The sequence below is a fragment of the Nannobrachium achirus genome (assembly GCF_963921795.1).
Source record: "Nannobrachium achirus genome assembly, chromosome: 19".
Taxonomy (NCBI): Eukaryota; Metazoa; Chordata; class Actinopteri; order Myctophiformes; family Myctophidae; genus Nannobrachium; species Nannobrachium achirus.
Window position 1 is genome coordinate 39,527,762 of NC_137826.1, and position 17,987 is coordinate 39,545,748.

Sequence of the window (17,987 nt, forward strand, 5' to 3'; positions counted from 1 at the left end):
TTGGAGCTTTATTGATATGAGAAAACCACTTGCTACACTAAATCCACTATTCCCAGCGGAGCAATAGCAGATCCTGGTCCATTGTTGATGAACCCATTAAAACCTGAGGCCGATTCTACAAATACCTTCTCTCACTTTGAAGATTTCTCAAATATTTAGTAAGTAATAGATGTACAAGCTCACAACGCCGCACAAAGTGACATGCCCGCAAGCTTGTATATCTGCTCAAATCTAAAATGACACTGATGCTTTCCCAGTTTTAATGGGTAAAAAATAAGCTTCGGCTTCCTCTTTCTTTCACTTGATTGCTCATTCCTGGGGATCAATCAGGCCAGGCCTGCCACTTTCTTCATAAGTGCACTCTGGTGCTGAGGGTTCATGGCCTCATATGTGTCCAGCTGAGGGAGAAGGTGGCGTTTCCGGACGTCAGCGTCCGCAGGACGGTGGAGTAGCACATCGTCTCAGCCAGGGGAACGGTGGCCAGCAGCACTTTGTGGTCGTGGCGGCTCTGGATGTCCTTGACGGCCCCTCTGCGCTGAGCGAGGTCCCCCAGCACCGTGCTCAGATGCTCCTCTCGCACCGTCACCTCCAGAGACATCATGGGCTCCAGGATCTGGCCCCCTGCTCGCCTAAGAGCCTTGAGCATGCAGCGAGACACACAGGCAGACACCATGGCTGGAGATGTACCTGGTTCAATGCTCACTCTCTGGATTAACGTAGACACAGCCTGGACTGGGTAACCCAGTAACGGGCCTTGGAGGTAGGAACTGTGCACACCGCTGGTCACCGCCTCTTTCAGCTCCGGGGACAGTAGCCCCTCCACCTCCTCGTGGAAGGTGGGCTCACAGGACGCGCCGGTAGAAGACCAGACGTCCTCCATGGGACAGAGAGACAGCTCTACTGCTACCATGTGTCTCCTGTCCCCAACCGTGCGGTCCAGTGTGTCTGTAGCAGACGCACGTCGCAGTACAGTCTCTCTGTATGCCACCTGCAACGGACCACGGTGAGTCTCGATGCCGTACTCTCGTCTGATGCGATCGTGGATGATGTCAATGTGCAGCTCTCCCATTCCACACAGAATGGTCTGTCCAGAGTCGGGGTCAATCCTGACTTTAAGGCTGGGGTCTTCTCTCTGAAGGCAGGTGAGTGCATGGTCCAGATCTGCCTGTTTGGCCATGGTGGGAGGCTCTATGGTGCAGAAGAACACCGGCTCCGGGACCTCCACCCCCGACAGCACCGGACTGGCTTGACCTCCTCCGCGCTTCGTTTCCCCGGCCTCTTTTTGTGCCCGCCGGGCCGCGGCTGCGGCGGAGGCCTTGGATGACACAACGGTGTCCCCCGTCACCGTCTGCTTGAGGCCCACGGCCAGAGCAATGTTTCCAGCTGTCAGGGAGGAGATCTCCACGTGCTGATCGGCAAACGGCACCAGCAGTCTGCTCATCCTCTCGCTGTCGTTTCTGTTGATGTTGTGGACAGCCGTCTGGGGTTTCATGGTGCCAGAGTAGATGCGAAGGAACACCATAGGACCACGCTGTTTGTCATGGACCACCTTAAACGCTAGAGCACACAGGTCATCCTTGTACCACCTCACCACGTCATGGTGCCTCTCACTGGGGTCAGGCAGGTAGGCCGTGATGGCGTCCAGAAGAGGCTGAACACCTTTGTTTTTCAGAGAGCTCCCACAGAGCACCGGAAGAGCTTTGCGAGCCAGAGTCACACGCCGCAAAGCCTCCTGTAGTTTGATTGGGGGAATAGCATCAGCATTATCAGCAAAATCGCCCAGCAACAATTCAGCAAAGTCGTCATCCAGATCAGCAACCCGCTCAATCAAATCAGCTCTGGCTTCTTTAGCCTCTTGTAGGAGTTCTGGGTTATCGGACGGACTCAGCGGTTTCGTCTCAAATGAGCGTCCGTCATCTTCCCGAGATTCCGTCTTCCAAGAGACCTTCTGATTGGTTATTAAATCAACCAATCCTGTGAAGCTCTTCCCACTACCGATCGGAATCTGAAGGAGAAGAGGACTGGCATTCAGCTTATCCTTAATGCTCTCAATTGAAAAAGATAAGTTTGCAGCAGGCTTGTCCATCTTGTTAAGGAAACAAATACAGGGAACATGATGCTTCTCTGCCTGCCTCCACACTGTCAGAGTCTGGGCCTCCACACCAGCAGAAGCATCAATCACTGCAACAGCACCGTCCAGAACGCGAAGCGCCCGCTCCACCTCTAGCGTGAAGTCAACATGACCTGGAGTATCGATAAGGTTGATCCGATGGCCTTTCCAATTGAAGGTGACTGCTGCCGACTGTATGGTGATGCCCCGCTCTCTCTCCTGAACCATGAAGTCTGTCACTGTGTCCCCGTCATCAACATCTCCTAGTGCCCGGGTGTAACCAGAGTAATAGAGCATCCTCTCTGTGGTGGTGGTCTTCCCTGCATCGATGTGTGCCATGATGCCAATGTTCCGAATCTTGGATATATCCGGAGTGACCAGAGTACGCACAGACTTGACATCATCTGGCAGAAGGCTGTAATGTCTTTTTACGTGATGATTCAGTCTCCATCTGCAGACTTGAACCCCATTTCTAAATATCAAGCTCCTACCCCAAACCATGATTCCAAAACTCCCACAGGCTTTAAGTCGCATCGTCAAATAAAATGAGCTCAGTCCTCAAAGTGTGACATAAGAAGGGATAAATCCACATTGGTGAAGTGATCTGAAACATAATAACCACATCAATGTGTCGGTCAAAATATACAGTATATCCTATATTAAAACTGGCTTTAAGAGAGGACTGGACGGCTGGTGGGCTGGCCAGTGGACAAGCAGACCTCTGATGTTACATTCTAGTCACCATGACTCAGCCATAACCATATAAGGAGTTCCCAATGCACCTACGCCCAAATATGAAGTGTGTTGTCTCAATGCGTCGTCATTGAGACCAGTCAGATCCAACAGGGGGCATGCCCATACAGATATAGAGATCGTCCAATCACAGCACGTCTTTTATTCAAATAAAAGACCCGCTGTGATAGTAAAGATGTGCTTATAGAGACACCAGCTAAACCCATCACCTGACTAAACAACAAACAATCTAATCTAAATCAGTGGTTCTCAACCGTCCCCAAATTATTTTTTTGGGGGGGGTCCCCAGATGATTATAGCTTAATGTTTTCTCACTCAACAGTAAACAAACCAGCATAAGGTTTGTAAGTGTATAGAGGGTATCTGCACATTTCTAAAGTGACAATTTCAGGACTTTTTAAATAGCCTATACCTCTAAAATGACAAATGAAATGGCCAAATTGTCAAATATTAGAGGCTGAAATTGTGAAAAAAATACTTTCACAATAGAACCGTGTTATGCAGAATACTGTAAGCCCCAACTCTCAGTGCTCGTCAGGGTGGGGTGGGGGGGGGGTGGTCCCCAGTTAAAATATGATTATTTGGGGGGTCGCAGCCTGAAAAGGTTGAGAACCACTGATCTAAATAACATTGAAACTCACTCATAACATCTTATTCATTCATTCACTCACTGACCAACTCAGTCTTTCACTCTCTCTCAAACAAACATTCTGTCCACTTCCGACACACACACAGTATGTTTTTTATCACATCACAGATGGAACTGAGTGACAAGAGAGGGAAATTACTTTGTATGAATGACCATAGTTGTTCCTTTAAAAAGCACTGCTGCATTCTCAGTTGGAAAGAAGTGTGTGTGTGTGTGTGTGTGTGTGTGTGTGTGTGTGTGTGTGTGTGTGTGTGTGTGTGTGTGTGTGTGTGTGTGTGTGTGTGTGTGTGTGTGTGTGTGTGTATTAAGGGTTGAAAGAGATACTTGTTTTGGTGGTGGGTGGGTTTGGGAGAGAGCGAGTGGGAGAGAGGGAGAGGTGTGTGTGTGTGTGTGTGTGTGTTTGTGTGTGTGTGTGTGTGTGTGTGTGTGTGTGTGTGTGTGTGTGTGTGTGTGTGTGTGTGTGTGTGTGTGTGTGTGTGTGTGTGTGTGTGTGTGTGTGTGCGTGCGTGCGTGCGTGCGCGTGCGTGCGTGTTTGAGAGAGAGAGAGTTGTTACACACACACACACACACACACACACACACACACACACACACACGCACACGCACACGCACACGCACAAGCAGAGAGAGAGAGAGAGAGAGAGAGAGAGAGAGAGAGAGAGAGAGTTGTACACACACGGAGAGAGAGGGAGAGTTCTAGGCAGGCTGAGAGAAAGGGAGAGGGAGGGGGATTCTGCCGTGCCTCACATCTGGTTTGCCTTGTCAGACTTCCAGCTCAGCTCCATATGCTGAAGTTATGCCGCTATACATCCTCCTGCTTTACCTTCTACTGGCTGTAGCCCCGGAGAGGAGCCGTGTGGAACTGATTATCAGCGGAGAAGTAGGAGGAGGACAGCGGGGTCTCAGCCTGGTGGAATAATCGCTGTGTGTCCGCGGGACGGGACAGATCTTTAAAGAATCTCACCCCGGCTTCTGTTGGTGCAGGAGGCGGGTGGGTGACGCAGTACAGTAGCCTTGGTGACGAGTTATTGCGGCAGGCAGGCAGCCGGACGGACGGGCCGGGACAGGACGGGACAGGAGCGCGTCTACCAGCCTATAATACTCCCCGGGAATAAACTCAAGGAATAGCGGTTTTTCGCGGTGCGCTCATCGCCCTGTCCCAGACAGTGTGGATACCATGCATGATCGGCGCCCCTGCGACTCCTAGTAGTCGCAATGACCAGCAATAAGCGAAAGTCCTCAGGCAGCAGACTCCAGCTGCGCCGCTCTATCAGTGAGCAGCTGCGGGACTCCACGTCCCGGGCGTGGGATCTGCTGTGGAGGAATGTCCGCGAGAGACGCCTGGCAGGTCAGTGTGCGTGGTGGACTGGACACCACCATAAACACCCCGCGGTCCGCTGTGGCCGCGGGCTTACTACACTTGGTTAATATCATTCACACCGTTCATTTGATACTGATCAAAGCGTAAAACGATTAATGATTAACCGAGAGAGGAGCTTGTACAAATGTAATGTAACCAAATGGACAGTTATTATAGCGTCCATTCCACTCGGTTACATTTGAACACTATGGAGTTAAACGGATAAATAAATTAATGCAGGAAGGTTTACTGCAGAACTCAGCGTCATTGCGCGCAGCGCGCCGCTATAGCTACTGATATATTTTGGGAAGGTCATTGTCAAATTTGGTGCCTTTAGTTTATAGCGACAGGAGCAGCACTCGGGACAGCAGGCTGCTAAGCCATATTATTTTAAACACACGTCGCACGCACGGCGGTTTAAAAATGGCAAATGTTTCCCTTTGTATTTGCTTGTTTATTGTCATTGTGTGTGTGTGGTTTTTGTTTTTCATGCTCAGTTCTTCTGTCATATCCAAAAACGCCAATGCGCCAAGTTTGACAGCAGAGGTTCATCCGGTTTGCTCTGCTTTCCTGATGCACTCAAACAGTTGACTTTGAATGTAGCCTACTGTGACATGCTTGGTTATAAGGGTGCGGGGGGGGGGGGGGGGGGGGGGGGGGGGGTCCCGTCATATAGCTGAGAGAGAGGGAGGGAGAAGTGTGTGTGTGCGTGTGTGTGTGTGTGTGTGTGTGTGTGTGTGTGTGTGTGTGTTTGGTGGGGTTATCTCATCTGTCATCTGTCTGCCCCACACTGGACTTAATGTAATTATAGAGATGTCTAGCTCTTAAGCAAATTAAACGCCAAACATTCCCACATTCACATCCATAATGAACCCAACATTACAACTCAACAGCCTGCAGCTGTGCGTGTGCATGTGCGTGTGCGTGTGCGTGTGCGTGTGCGTGTGCGTGTGTGTGTGTGTGTGTGTGTGTGTGTGTGTGTTTTGCTTGAATACTTCTTTGCAATTTATGATCTGCTGTGTGATTGTTTGATTGATTGCTTGTTTGTTTGCTTGATTGATTGATTGATTGATTGATTGATTGATCAAATACTTAATCAGTCAGAAATGTAAACAGCATGTGGTACAGTAGGATATTAAGGCTAAAAGGATAACACAAAGTCCTGGGGACTTGTTCCAATGTATTCAATTTATCAACATAGCATTTTTGCGACACTCTTGTATGATGAAGAAGGGCATTACTTGCTGGAAAAAAAACGTTTAAATATCTATCTATCTATCTATCCATCCATCCATCCATCCATCCATCCACCCATCCACTGATTGATTGATTATTTTATTAGACAAAAATGAAGAACAGTACAAGGATAGTCACTACAATTGAAAAGTACAGTTAAACACCCTGCCTGAAAGGAACATCCCAAATAAGACCTTTTACGGTCCTTTTTTTTTTTTTTACGTTGGAAGCCCTCTGTATTTAATTCATGGACATCCATCCATCCATCCATCCATCCATCCATCCATCCATCCATCCATCCATCCCCAACACACACACTGCACACTCTGGTGTATTAACATTAGGTAGCCTGCTGCTGGGTGGATGGATGGGTGATGATGACTAGTGATGAAGGTGATGATGATGATGTTGTGTGAGATGTCCTCATTCCTTCAGCCCTCATCCCCATCACCCCCACCTCAACCCCCGCTCCACTTAACCTCCACACTTCAACACATCCACTGTCATCTGTGTCAGTGGTTCTCAACCTGTGGGCCCAAATTATTTTGGGAGGTCCCTAGATGATTCACTTAATGTGGAACATTGTTTTCTCTCTCTCTCGGCAGTAAACAAACCAACATACAGTTTAAGTGTATAGAGGGTATATTATGCACATTTCTAAAGTGACAATTTCAGGACTTTTTAAGACCTATAAAATTACAAAATAACCATTTGTCAAATATTAAAGGCGGAAACTGTGAAAATAGCAGATCTACATGCTCACAACGACTCGCATTGCGAGGCGTTGTGAGCATGTAGATCGGCTATTTTCACAATAGAACCGTGTTATACAAAATGTAATGCCTCAACTCTTAGTGGTCGTCATGGTGAAGTGGTCCCCAGTTAAAATATGATTATTTGGGAGGGTCGTGGCCTGAAAAGGGAAAAAGATTGAGAACCAGTGATCTATATATGGATGGAGATCACATTCATAGATGTTGGAGACCCACACAAATCCTCCTCCACATTATGAATGATCTGAGCCTCGGTCCCTGCCAAGTCCTCCTCACAGTAAATTGAATTTGAGGAGCGCACAAGAATTGAATGCTCTCCGAGTTACAATAGTAAGGGGAACATAAGAAAATCTGCGAAGTAAATAGTTACCAAGAAATTTCTTCACCAATGTGTTTCTAAAGGTGTGTAATAATATGTACTAAAAGGTTGAAATTCAACTCCCGGGGGAAACCTCATAAAATGTGTCCCATTAACTTTACTATACAGGAAAAAAATACAAAAAATAAATTTGCTTTAAAGTTTTACTATGTAACTTTTTTTATAAAACAAATCTTAAAATTGTCCTAACTGTTAAATCGCTAAAGTTTTAGAACACCCACTCCGTTATTTTCAGCTTCTGAAGCCTTCTCTTTATATGTTTTCTATGAGCCGTGAGGGGGGGAGAATTTCGCGCCATGATTACGTAATCTGCATCATCTGTATACGTTGTGTATACGTTGCCCAATCACATCGCCGATCATGCACACATGGTACACTACCGGCCAATGCAGCGCATCTTGAAGTGGGGTCGCCATATTTGTAGTCGCCCGTGTGTCTCTTTACTCAAAAGGTAATTCTCGCCTACCAGGCAGGGTGAAATAGTCCGTTTCTCCGGAATGCCTGAACGCACAGGAACCAGGGACCCCTCTAAAGATAGCTCTCGGCGTTGTGGAGGCAGACGCGGGGGTGTGAAGGTACGAAAAACGGGCGAAAGACGCGAACGCGACCGCGGTTTGCTATATGGCTACTGACCACTAGTTGAGAATCTTACACAGTATAGCTTTAAGTAACATGTGAGATGGCCCCCACAAAACGGTGAAAAGTGATGATTCATCACTAAACCATCGTTTTGTGGGTCCGTTTTTAGTCCACGGAATGTTTTTCGTGCAAAACAAATGCTTGCAATGGATTCAGCATCATGGAAAACCCCTAGTTTGACCCCTCACATGCTACTTAAAGCAGATTTATTTTTTGTATTTTTTTCCTGTATTGTAAATTAATGCAATACAAACACAAATCAGTTTTTTATGAGGTTTCCCCCGGGAGTTGGATTTCAACCTTTTAGTACATATTATTACACACCTCTAGAAACACATTGGTGAAGAAACTTCTTGGTAACGATTTACTTCGCAGATTGGTCAAATATCTTATAAAATTCCCTTACTACAAGTGGATAAACGAACATTCATTTACAAACTACAGATGGCGACTGTTGAAATAATTTCTCATGTAAAAGAAATTGTGTGTGTGTGTGTGTGTGTGTGTGTGTGTGTGTGTGTGTGTGTGTGTGTGTGTGTGTGTGTGTGTGTGTGTGTGTGTGTGTGTGTGTGTGTGTGTGTGTGTGTGTGCGTGCGCGCGCGCTGTAACATGAGGGGAGTGTATTATGTTTTGATCGATAACCAATGGACCCAGGAGTCTATGCGACCACATCACTCTAAAATCCCGAGTGTTCATTTAACCCTGGAGTCACACTTCAAAGGGTCTCAGCAGGGGTCTCAGAGTTTAAATGAACACGCAGGACTTTACGCTGTTGTCTTTGCTCATCACTTTCTTGTCTGGAGGTGCTCTGTCAGCTTGTGTAGTGTTTTCCAATCATCATCACTTCTCATGCATGAGTACTGTACATCAGTGGTTCTCAACCAGTGGTCCGGGGACCACCAGTGGTCCTTGAGGGGGGTTCCAGGTGGTCACCAGCTAAATGATGGAGAGTCGGTTACCAAATGAACCCTTATCTTTAACTCTTGAGAGCGTAAAATAAAACTAAATGGACCCGTAAAGAGTTAAATTATTGTTACGCATCTTCATTAGTTAATTAAATAATTCTTATTTTGATCAACGTTTGCCTGTTATCTCGTAGCAACATCAATACAGCATGGAATTGTGAACAAAATTGTTTACAACGATAACAAAATATTCTACGTTTTGGGGTCTGAGAGGCTAAAATCTCGTCAAATGGTGGTCCATGGCTCAAATTTCGAATAAATGACAAAAAGGGTTGAAAACCAATGCTGTACATGATCCTCAACACTGAAATTCTCAGCATACTGGTGTCATACAGGGTTTTTGTGTTTGGTACTGGCATTGGACACACACTTTTAAAGGGCAGTAGAGAATTCAACAACAATGCCATCATGCAGTTCTTTAGTTCTGTTCTTGCGTGCAATGCATTGGACAATGTATAATAAGAACACAGAGTTGTCTTCTTGTCAAATGGCTATATCTACAGTATACTGAGGAAATAATTGGATATCGGCGGGATTATTTCAAATACACATGCACTCATTTATTGACATGAAAGCCAAATGTACAGTTGTTTCCCCCCCCCCCCTAAATTAGCATAGCCAATAACAGATCTGCTACTTTTGCATTTTTTATTTGAATCCTGAAAAGTAACAGTCTTGGACATATGAGGTTTACACCCGACAGAGGCGATACTCGGCCAAGTAGAATCATGGAGGATTCAAAGCTCTGGTCTCTATGTGGAAGTGGAGAGGAACCTTTTACCACTGCTGCAGCAGCCGAGTGCCTGTATGCTCTATACCAGGGTTCCCCAATTAGTTTTCCCCAAGCGACGAATTATGTCTAGGGTGCCAAGCCGAGGGCCACAACATTGCAGGGGGCGATGGTGGCGTTCCCACTACTCCAGCGACAGTTTTCGTCGTCGTTGTCGGGTGAAAATCTTGTATGTCCAAAACCGTTCGTTTTGAATTTATCATTTTAAAAATGATTTAAACTAGTGAAAACAGCCGATCTACAAGCACACAACGCCTCACAGTGCGAGGCGTTGTGTGCTTGTAGATCTGCTGTTTTCACTACTTTTGTGCGACGGCCTTGTATGATTTGCGAAAGAACGTACACATTTGGAGATACGAGATTTCCACCTGACAATGACGATATACTAGTGTTGTTGCTGCTCTTATATTACCATTATTACTAGGGTTGGTGTGGGCCAGACAGTAGCCCCCCGCGGGCCGCAAATGGCCCGCGGGCTGCCTATTGGGGAACCCTGCTCTATACTGTAGCTGTGCTTTCTTGAAATGCCTAAAGAAAGAAGCTGTATGAAATTGAAAATTAGTCTTCTTGTGTCTATGTTGTGTTGTTTTTTGTTTTAATTGCATGATCACTGCTTATAATCACCACAATAATGCCCCCACCAGGCAACAGGGTGCCAGTACAGATAGCTATTTTAACTGGGTCCCATTTATTGTATAAGGCAGTGCTTCTCAACCTGTGGGTCGGGACCTCCAGGGGGTTACTCACTCAACTGTAAACAAACCAACATAACGTTTAATTGTATAGAGGCTATTTGTACATTTCCAAAGTCACAATTTAAGGACTTTTTAATGCCTCTAACATGACAAATTAAACATTGGCCAAATTGTCAAATATTACAGGCAGAAATTGTGAAAATAGCCGATCTACATGCTCACAACGCTCACAACGCCCCCCCCAGTTCAAATATGATTATTTTGTGGGTCGCGGCCTGAAAAGGTTGAGAACCACTGGTATAAGGCATTCCTCCCTATTGTCATCATAGTATAGATCAAGTGTTTGAAAAGGTTCCTCTGATTTGCATTGAAAACTTTTGTTATTTATCTTTGCAATGTGTTTACAAAATGGGATATATTGTATAATTTACATGGAGCCAGCACAGTAAGTGTGTGTGGTCTGCCTCAGAAGAGCCTGCATGCTCTGCAGGCTGCGTCGGTGAACGGAACACAAAACCTTCTTGACAGCGTCACGTCCTTCATGTTCAGGATTTTCCCACAGCTCGCCGTGCTTGCTGGTGATTAATGCAGTGGTTGTAGTGGCGAAAGCTTTGTTTGCACAGTGCATGACGCACCCTGTTGCAGTAGCCCACTGTCCTGTCGTCTCTGTCTGGGGTGGAGACCTCATTATGTGCAAAACTGTTACTTTTCAGGGGTCAAATTCAAAAGTCAAATTCAAAAGTATATGTAAGCTCAAAACCATGTCGCTTCGTTCCGCGTTTAGAGCTTGTGGATCTGCTACTTTTGATGCTTTTGTGTGACGCTGTTGTGTGATCAAGTAGGGTGTTCATTTATGAAAAAAACACTAAAAGTTTAAATCTGGAGATGGGAGGTCTCTGCCTGACAGAAGCAATATCCTCTGTAGCGTCAATGTGAAGTGACGACTGTACACTGAAACTACATACAGTGAGTACTGTATATAATGGCAATGGCACACGGAAAGGAGGAAATGTTTGACATACATGATCTAAGTATCGCGTTTCTGATGACAGCAGCACAGCTTGACCTGTTGCCAGCGTCTGTCATCATTAACATTATTATATATTGTTGTTTTCTGGCAGAAACCACCTACTGTATCTACAAATTCAAATATTTTATAACTGGCACACTCTGACAACCTATTGTTAGAGCAGAGCTCTATGCTGCAGGTGTTGGTTTACTTTGCTGGAATTTGACTGGATCAGACTCTACAGTGGATATGGAAAAAGTACATGCATGTACTGTGTGTGTGTGTGTGTGTGTGTGTGTGTGTGTGTGTGTGTGTGTGTGTGTGTGTGTGTGTGTGTGTGTGTGTGTGTGTGTGTGTGTGTGTGTGTGTGTGTGTGTGTGTGTGTGTGTGTGTGTGTGTGTGTGTGTGCGTGCGTGCGTGTGTGTGTGTGCGCGTGCGCATGCGCATGCGTGCGTGCGTGTCAAGATCTCTGGTATAGAGCAGTGAAATCATGACGTGACTCGCTCATCCCCCGGTTCACAGAAGTAATTTCTCTATGGAGAAAAACATTGGGTTATCGTAAAATCGGCTCATATAAGCATTGTGGTCCAAAGATAAACAAACGGTCTGCGCGATATTGTCGGGGAGGTGGCTCTGTATGGTTTATGACAGTCAGTCACTCATATTTGATAAAGCCTGTTTCTAGCGAAAATTTAACTAATTTGGCGACAGTAACTTTAGCGTTTTCTCACCATCAGTTGATTCTTCATATCCATATGAGTCAAACCGCTTAGATCATTAAATGTTTGGAACACAGTTCTTATATGACGCGATATGAAAAAAGTCTATGGGAATTCAGAATGGGGGGAAAAAAACTATATTGTGAATGAATACCATGCTTTCCACGGGTACTGTGGCAATCCTGGTGATGCCAGGTCAGCCTGGGGCATCATTTTTGAATGTGAGTTCAGAGTAAGTTCACAAACACCTCCTCTTTCAGCAGAGGGATGGGAAAACAACCTCACAAGTAGTAGTCAACTCAGTACAGTCATGGTCAAACCTTTTTGGACACATACATTTGGTGAATTTGTTGATCGGCTATTTTCAAATAATTTTCAAATAGCCGATGTAGTACAGTAAACATACTGTAGGTTTACAGTTGTAAAACTGATTTTGATTGTATATTAACTAATTTAACTGGGGACCTCTTGGATTTATTGTTATCAGAATCATCTTTTATTTTTACTTCCAACAATACACTAGGCAGACATGGGAGCAACACATCTCCACAACTCATGGTGCTTGTAACATTTGGATTAAAGAGATACATAGGCATTAAAAACATTTAGATCGAATTTTTTGCTCTTCCGAGAGTAAAGTGATGTGTGCAGTGGGTGGCTGACATCATCCAGAAAGGACAACGTCTTAGTCCTCATCTCTGCCAGGGACATCACCTGACGCATTCAAAGTGAAGTGAGTGATATAGATTCACTAGGTGTTGGTTTTGAGGGGGCAGTATATGCAGGGTTCCCACGGTCATGAAATTCCTGGAAATATTTTGAAATTAGAAAAATATTTTTCCAGTACTGGAAAAGTTTTGGAATTGATCAAGGGTCCTGGAAGGTCCTGGAAAAAATAGCTATGCATTGTCTTTGGTTATTGATTTTGTTAATACCTCTGAAATGACAAATTAAACATGGGCCAAATTGTCAAATATTAGAGACAGAAATTGTGAAAATAGCCGATCTACATGCTCACAACGCGAGGCGTTGTGAGCATGTAGATCTGCTATTTTCACAATAGAACCGTGTTATACAAAATTACTTGACTCTTAGTGCTCGTCAGGGTGCCAGGGTCCCCAGTTAAAACATGATTATTTCGGGGGTCACAGCCTGAAAACACTACACAACCTGTCTTTGGGCATTGCGCATAGGAGTAAGCGACCTGTTATTGAGCTGAATTATTGTTATATTGTCCTGGAAATTGGGTTAAATATTCTGTAAAGGTTTTGGAAATGAATTGGTAAAAATGTGTGGGAACCCTGGCCTGTATATGGCAAGCGTTCAGGTTCTCTGATGGTTTGGGGGAAGAAACAGTTGGACAGCCACCTGTTGCTTGTCACCCCGATGCTCTTGAACCTCCCACCAGATGGCAGGAGTTTAAAGAGATGGTGGGAAAGGTGGGAGGAATCAGTCATTATGTTTATGGCCTTTCTGACACATCGGTCTGTGTATTATGTCAGATATGTGTGTGGGACACACACACACACACACACACACACACACACACACACACACACACGTGAAAGATGTTCATCATAACATGCTGTCTTCACCCCACCCTCGAGTCCACTTACCCAGCTGCTGTGTGCTCTGCCTGGGCTGAGCTGTAAGTGAGACAGAGTGATGGATATTACCTTACTGATGCCCTACTACAGACCGCGTGCTCTGTGCCAATGCATTTACACACATCTGGCCTATTTATAGCTTGGGCTATCTGGTTACTATCTGCCATGCCCGACATAATTAAGTCAGCGAAAAACCTTTGGCTTTGCTCATCCTCGGTCAGTTCCATATCTTTTTTTGTGGTCTTTGCTGAGATGTTCAAAGGGAGTTCCACTGTGCATCAGCCTGTTGTTATAGACGTTGATCTGCCCTGTTGTGTTTTCTTGTGTTCTTTGTTTCTTAGTTATAGTTAGTGTTTTACTTTACAGTTGTGTTCCTTTGATATTGAAGTGATGTATCCATCTTGTTTCGTAGTTATGGTAAGGGTTTTACTTTACACTTGTGCATCTATTTTGTAGTAGTGTAAAAGAAATGTTTCATACAACTGTACATTGTGCAAGTACAGTAACGGCAGGGGAAGCAGCTAAGAACATAGGCAAAAATCTGAGATATCCGTGTGCAAAAGTTGGAGTCTGTAGAACCAACCGTGTGCTGTGAGACCCCAGACATGCTTATTCAGTTACTTGTTATATGAGAGTCCTATGACGTCTATGACGTCTGGCATCATGCATACAATCTTTTATGTCCATATATGGAGATCCGTGTCTGTAGAACCAGCCACACTGGTTAGACTGACATGTATAGGCTATGTCAGACTGACATGTAGGTCTATATATATTGGCATTCACAGATATTTGCTTAATATTGGTGACATCAGGGATCTCCATATATGGGCATATGAGGGATTCTGTTAGTGTGGTTCCCCTGACATCACAGTGATGTCAGAGCGTGATGTCAGAGCATCAAACCAAGCGTTACACGGTCAGGCGCAAGATGTGACTCTTCTCATACTAAACTGCGACCTACGGTCTCAATCACCTAGTGTTTCCCAGTATAGTTTCCTAATGCCCTCCTTGTTTTCCTCTTGTTCCCTGAGTGCTGACTGCCTTTAGGCTTTTGACCTTGCCTGTACCGGCACTTAGCTTTTTGCCTGCTCCTTCTATTTCAGTCACCAATAAAGACTTGATGCTGAATTTCCCTGCCTCTGCCTCCCATCCTGCATTTGGGTCCTACTCTCACCTGACTCTCACCGTGACACGAGTCACAGCCGCAAACGTGGACTATCTATATCTAAATGGCTTTTGATTAACACAGTGCTAAGTACAGAATAACTGAAACTGAAATGTCAGTTCATGTTCATCAGAGTCATAGTAAGACAGAGGCTAGGTGTTTTTTCAAAGGTTGACAACAGCTGAGTAGCAAGGGAAGGGTCCTTGAGGGCGTTCCAGGGGGTCCCCAGCAAAAGCAGTTAACATAGCATCCCAATCATTTTAACCACTTTATCCATTTACAGTATGTTGGCTATTAAAAAAGTAGATCTACAAGCTCACAGCACGTCACTTCCTGCCACGCTGCAAGCTTGTACATCTGCTATTTTTCTGAAAGTCTTTGAATCATTTTAAACCAACCTTCTCTTCTGTGGGACTCTGGCATGAACATTTTTCAGATGGGGGTCTGTGGCCAAAATACAAATCAATTTTGGGGGTCCTTGACATGAAAAATGTTTGAGAAGCACCGGTCTAGACCTCAACGTAATAAAATGTAGGAGGGGGAGGTGAGGGGTGCGGACAGGAAGAGAGACAGTACATGCCGCTCTTTCAGACTGCAGTGCCTTGTATAGCAGTTGACTTGTAGTTATTTCCTTTCAGCCTGCCTACACCTACAGTAGTCCTAGACAGACACACACTCAGACAGATCTGCCTTTATTGATCCAGTGAGGGAAATTAAAGTTTTCAAGATAATTATCTTCATCAATATAGGACAGTGGTTTTCAACCAGTGGTCAATAGAGCTACTTTGTGCTTTGCGGTCAACGTGCACATAGGTACTAAACACACACTGTGGTCTTTCAAAGATGACTGTGTGTGCGTGTGCGTGTGCGTCTGTCTGTCTGTCTGTCTGTCTGTCTGTCTGTCTGTCTGTCTGTCTGTCTGTCTCTCCCTCTCTCTCTCTATCTCTCTCTCTCTCTCTATTCAATTCAAGGGAGCTTTATTGGCATGAGAAAACGTACGTTGACATCGCCAAGTAATACATCCATACAGGAAAGGTTAGCTTAGGATAAACTTTGGAAACAATTGTCAGCAGTATTTCATTGTTTTGCATTCACCTGGTATAAACTTTTCCTTATAAAACCTTCTCATAAACACACGCACGCATGCACGCACGCATGCACGCACGCACGCACGCACGCGCGCGCACACACACACACACACACACACACACACACACACACACACACACACACACACACACACACACACACACACACACACACACACACACACACACACACACACACACCCCTCAGATTGTCTGGTGAACTCCCAGTAATGCCTTTCTACTGTGAGCTTTTGAGCTCTGTGCGCACGTGCATGTGTGTGTGTGCATGTGCGTGTGTGTGCGTGTGCGTGTGTGTGTGTGTGCGCGCGTGCGTTGCGTGTGTGTGTGTGCGGCGTGCGTGCGTGCGCATGCATGTTGCTATAATGTATAGGCTGCTGACCTAAGATTGACTCCAGTATGACCTACTTTTCACATGCACCCCCTCTCCCTCTCTTTAAAATGAGTTAAGATGCCCCCCCCCCCACACCCCCCACCCCCCCATCTTCAAACTTAAGTCAAACTAGGCCAAAGTATGCACCCCCCCCCCCCCCCCCCCCCCTCTCTCTCTCTCTCTTTCTTGCCACATTCCATAATATTGTCTATGAAAGGAAAACCTCATATGTCAAAAACTTTCATTATTCATTTGGGGCAGTTCTTCTTTTTTTTAACTCTTGTCTATGACATTTAATCCCCAAAATTGGGGCGTCAAGTTGAACGTGATTGACTTTGTCACACTGTATGGCAACACTGTATCACATCACATGTATCCAGGGTTGGAATGTAACCAAATACTTTGACTCACATACTGTATTAGACTACTAGAGGTATAGTGCGTGCGTGTGTGCACGCGTGCGTGCGGGCGTGCGTGTGTGTGTGTGTGCTTTGTCAAATGTCATGTGGAGGGCGAGGGCAGCCGTAGCTGAGTGGTTAGTGAGCCTGCCTGGGAAACCAGAGCCCCTGGTTGTCGCAGGTACGATTCCAGGCCATAATTGCTCCCCCCTCCGCGCGGTGGTCCCCCCAGAAAACCCCAGAAAAACATATATTTCATACTGTATGTTTTATACTTATATAGAGCTCCGAAGTCGGATGTCATTTACACATCCTACCTGGGTCCCGTTTTTTTCCCGTTTTTTTTTTCCTCCCATTTCTGAATTCCCATAGACTTTTTTTCATATCGTGTCATTTAAGAACTGTGTTCCAACAATAAACAATATGATCTCGGCGGTTTGACTCATATGGATATGAAAACTCTACTGACGGCGAGAAAACGCTAATGTTACCGCCGCCGAATTAGATGGCCAGAAACTGACTGTATCAAATATGAGTGACTGACTATCGTAAACGATACAGAGCCACCTTCCCGACAATCTCGCAGAGACAGACAGATTGTTTATTTTTGGACGCGATTCTTTTATGAGAAGATTTTAAAATAACCCAGTGTTATTCTCCATAGAGAAATGACTTCTGGGAACCAGGGGATGAACGAGTGACATCAGGACTTGGCTACTCTATATTTAAAATGAATAAGCTGGCGTATGAAAAGCTCAACCGGCGTCACATCACACTTTTGCCCTAGTCATATCTGCCACCGTTGGTCCTATCAATGCCAAACTTTGCACACACACTCCTTGGATGGCAAATCACAACCTCCACCCCTCATTTCTCACATGGCCCTCATCTAGCGCCAACCATCAGGCCGATTTTTGCCGACCATCAGGCCGATTTTTGCAAAACACAGCGGTACACAGTATCTCTAAAGTCATGTCATCAACATGGATCTGTCCCATTTCCCATATTCCCTCCTGATTGGTTACGATTGCCTTTTAAAGTTTGTGTATGCAGCCTGACGGTCACTTATCTCCCGATTAGGGAGTCTTACTGGTATTAACAAAATATAATTGGGGGCACACATTTGCACAACTATTATGCATTTTAGCTACTCATAATGATGTCTGTTAGAATAGTCTGAAATCCTCAGAGTTAATCGATTTGGTTACATCTGTACACACTCACAGTAAAGGGCTTTGCACACAGACAAGTTTTTTTC

At 45.2% G+C, this 17,987-nt stretch overlaps 1 protein-coding gene across 1 annotated transcript; it reads right to left on the reverse strand.

The window, feature by feature from the left end:
- Positions 1-326: 326 nt before the first annotated feature.
- On the reverse strand, positions 327-2,611 carry LOC308304818 (ribosome-releasing factor 2, mitochondrial-like; the record flags this gene model as incomplete). Its single annotated transcript, XM_080749447.1, is given in 2 exon segments — positions 327-403; positions 406-2,611. Coding segments are annotated over 2 exon segments (2,283 nt in total).
- Between the last annotated feature and the right edge of the window lie 15,376 nt (positions 2,612-17,987).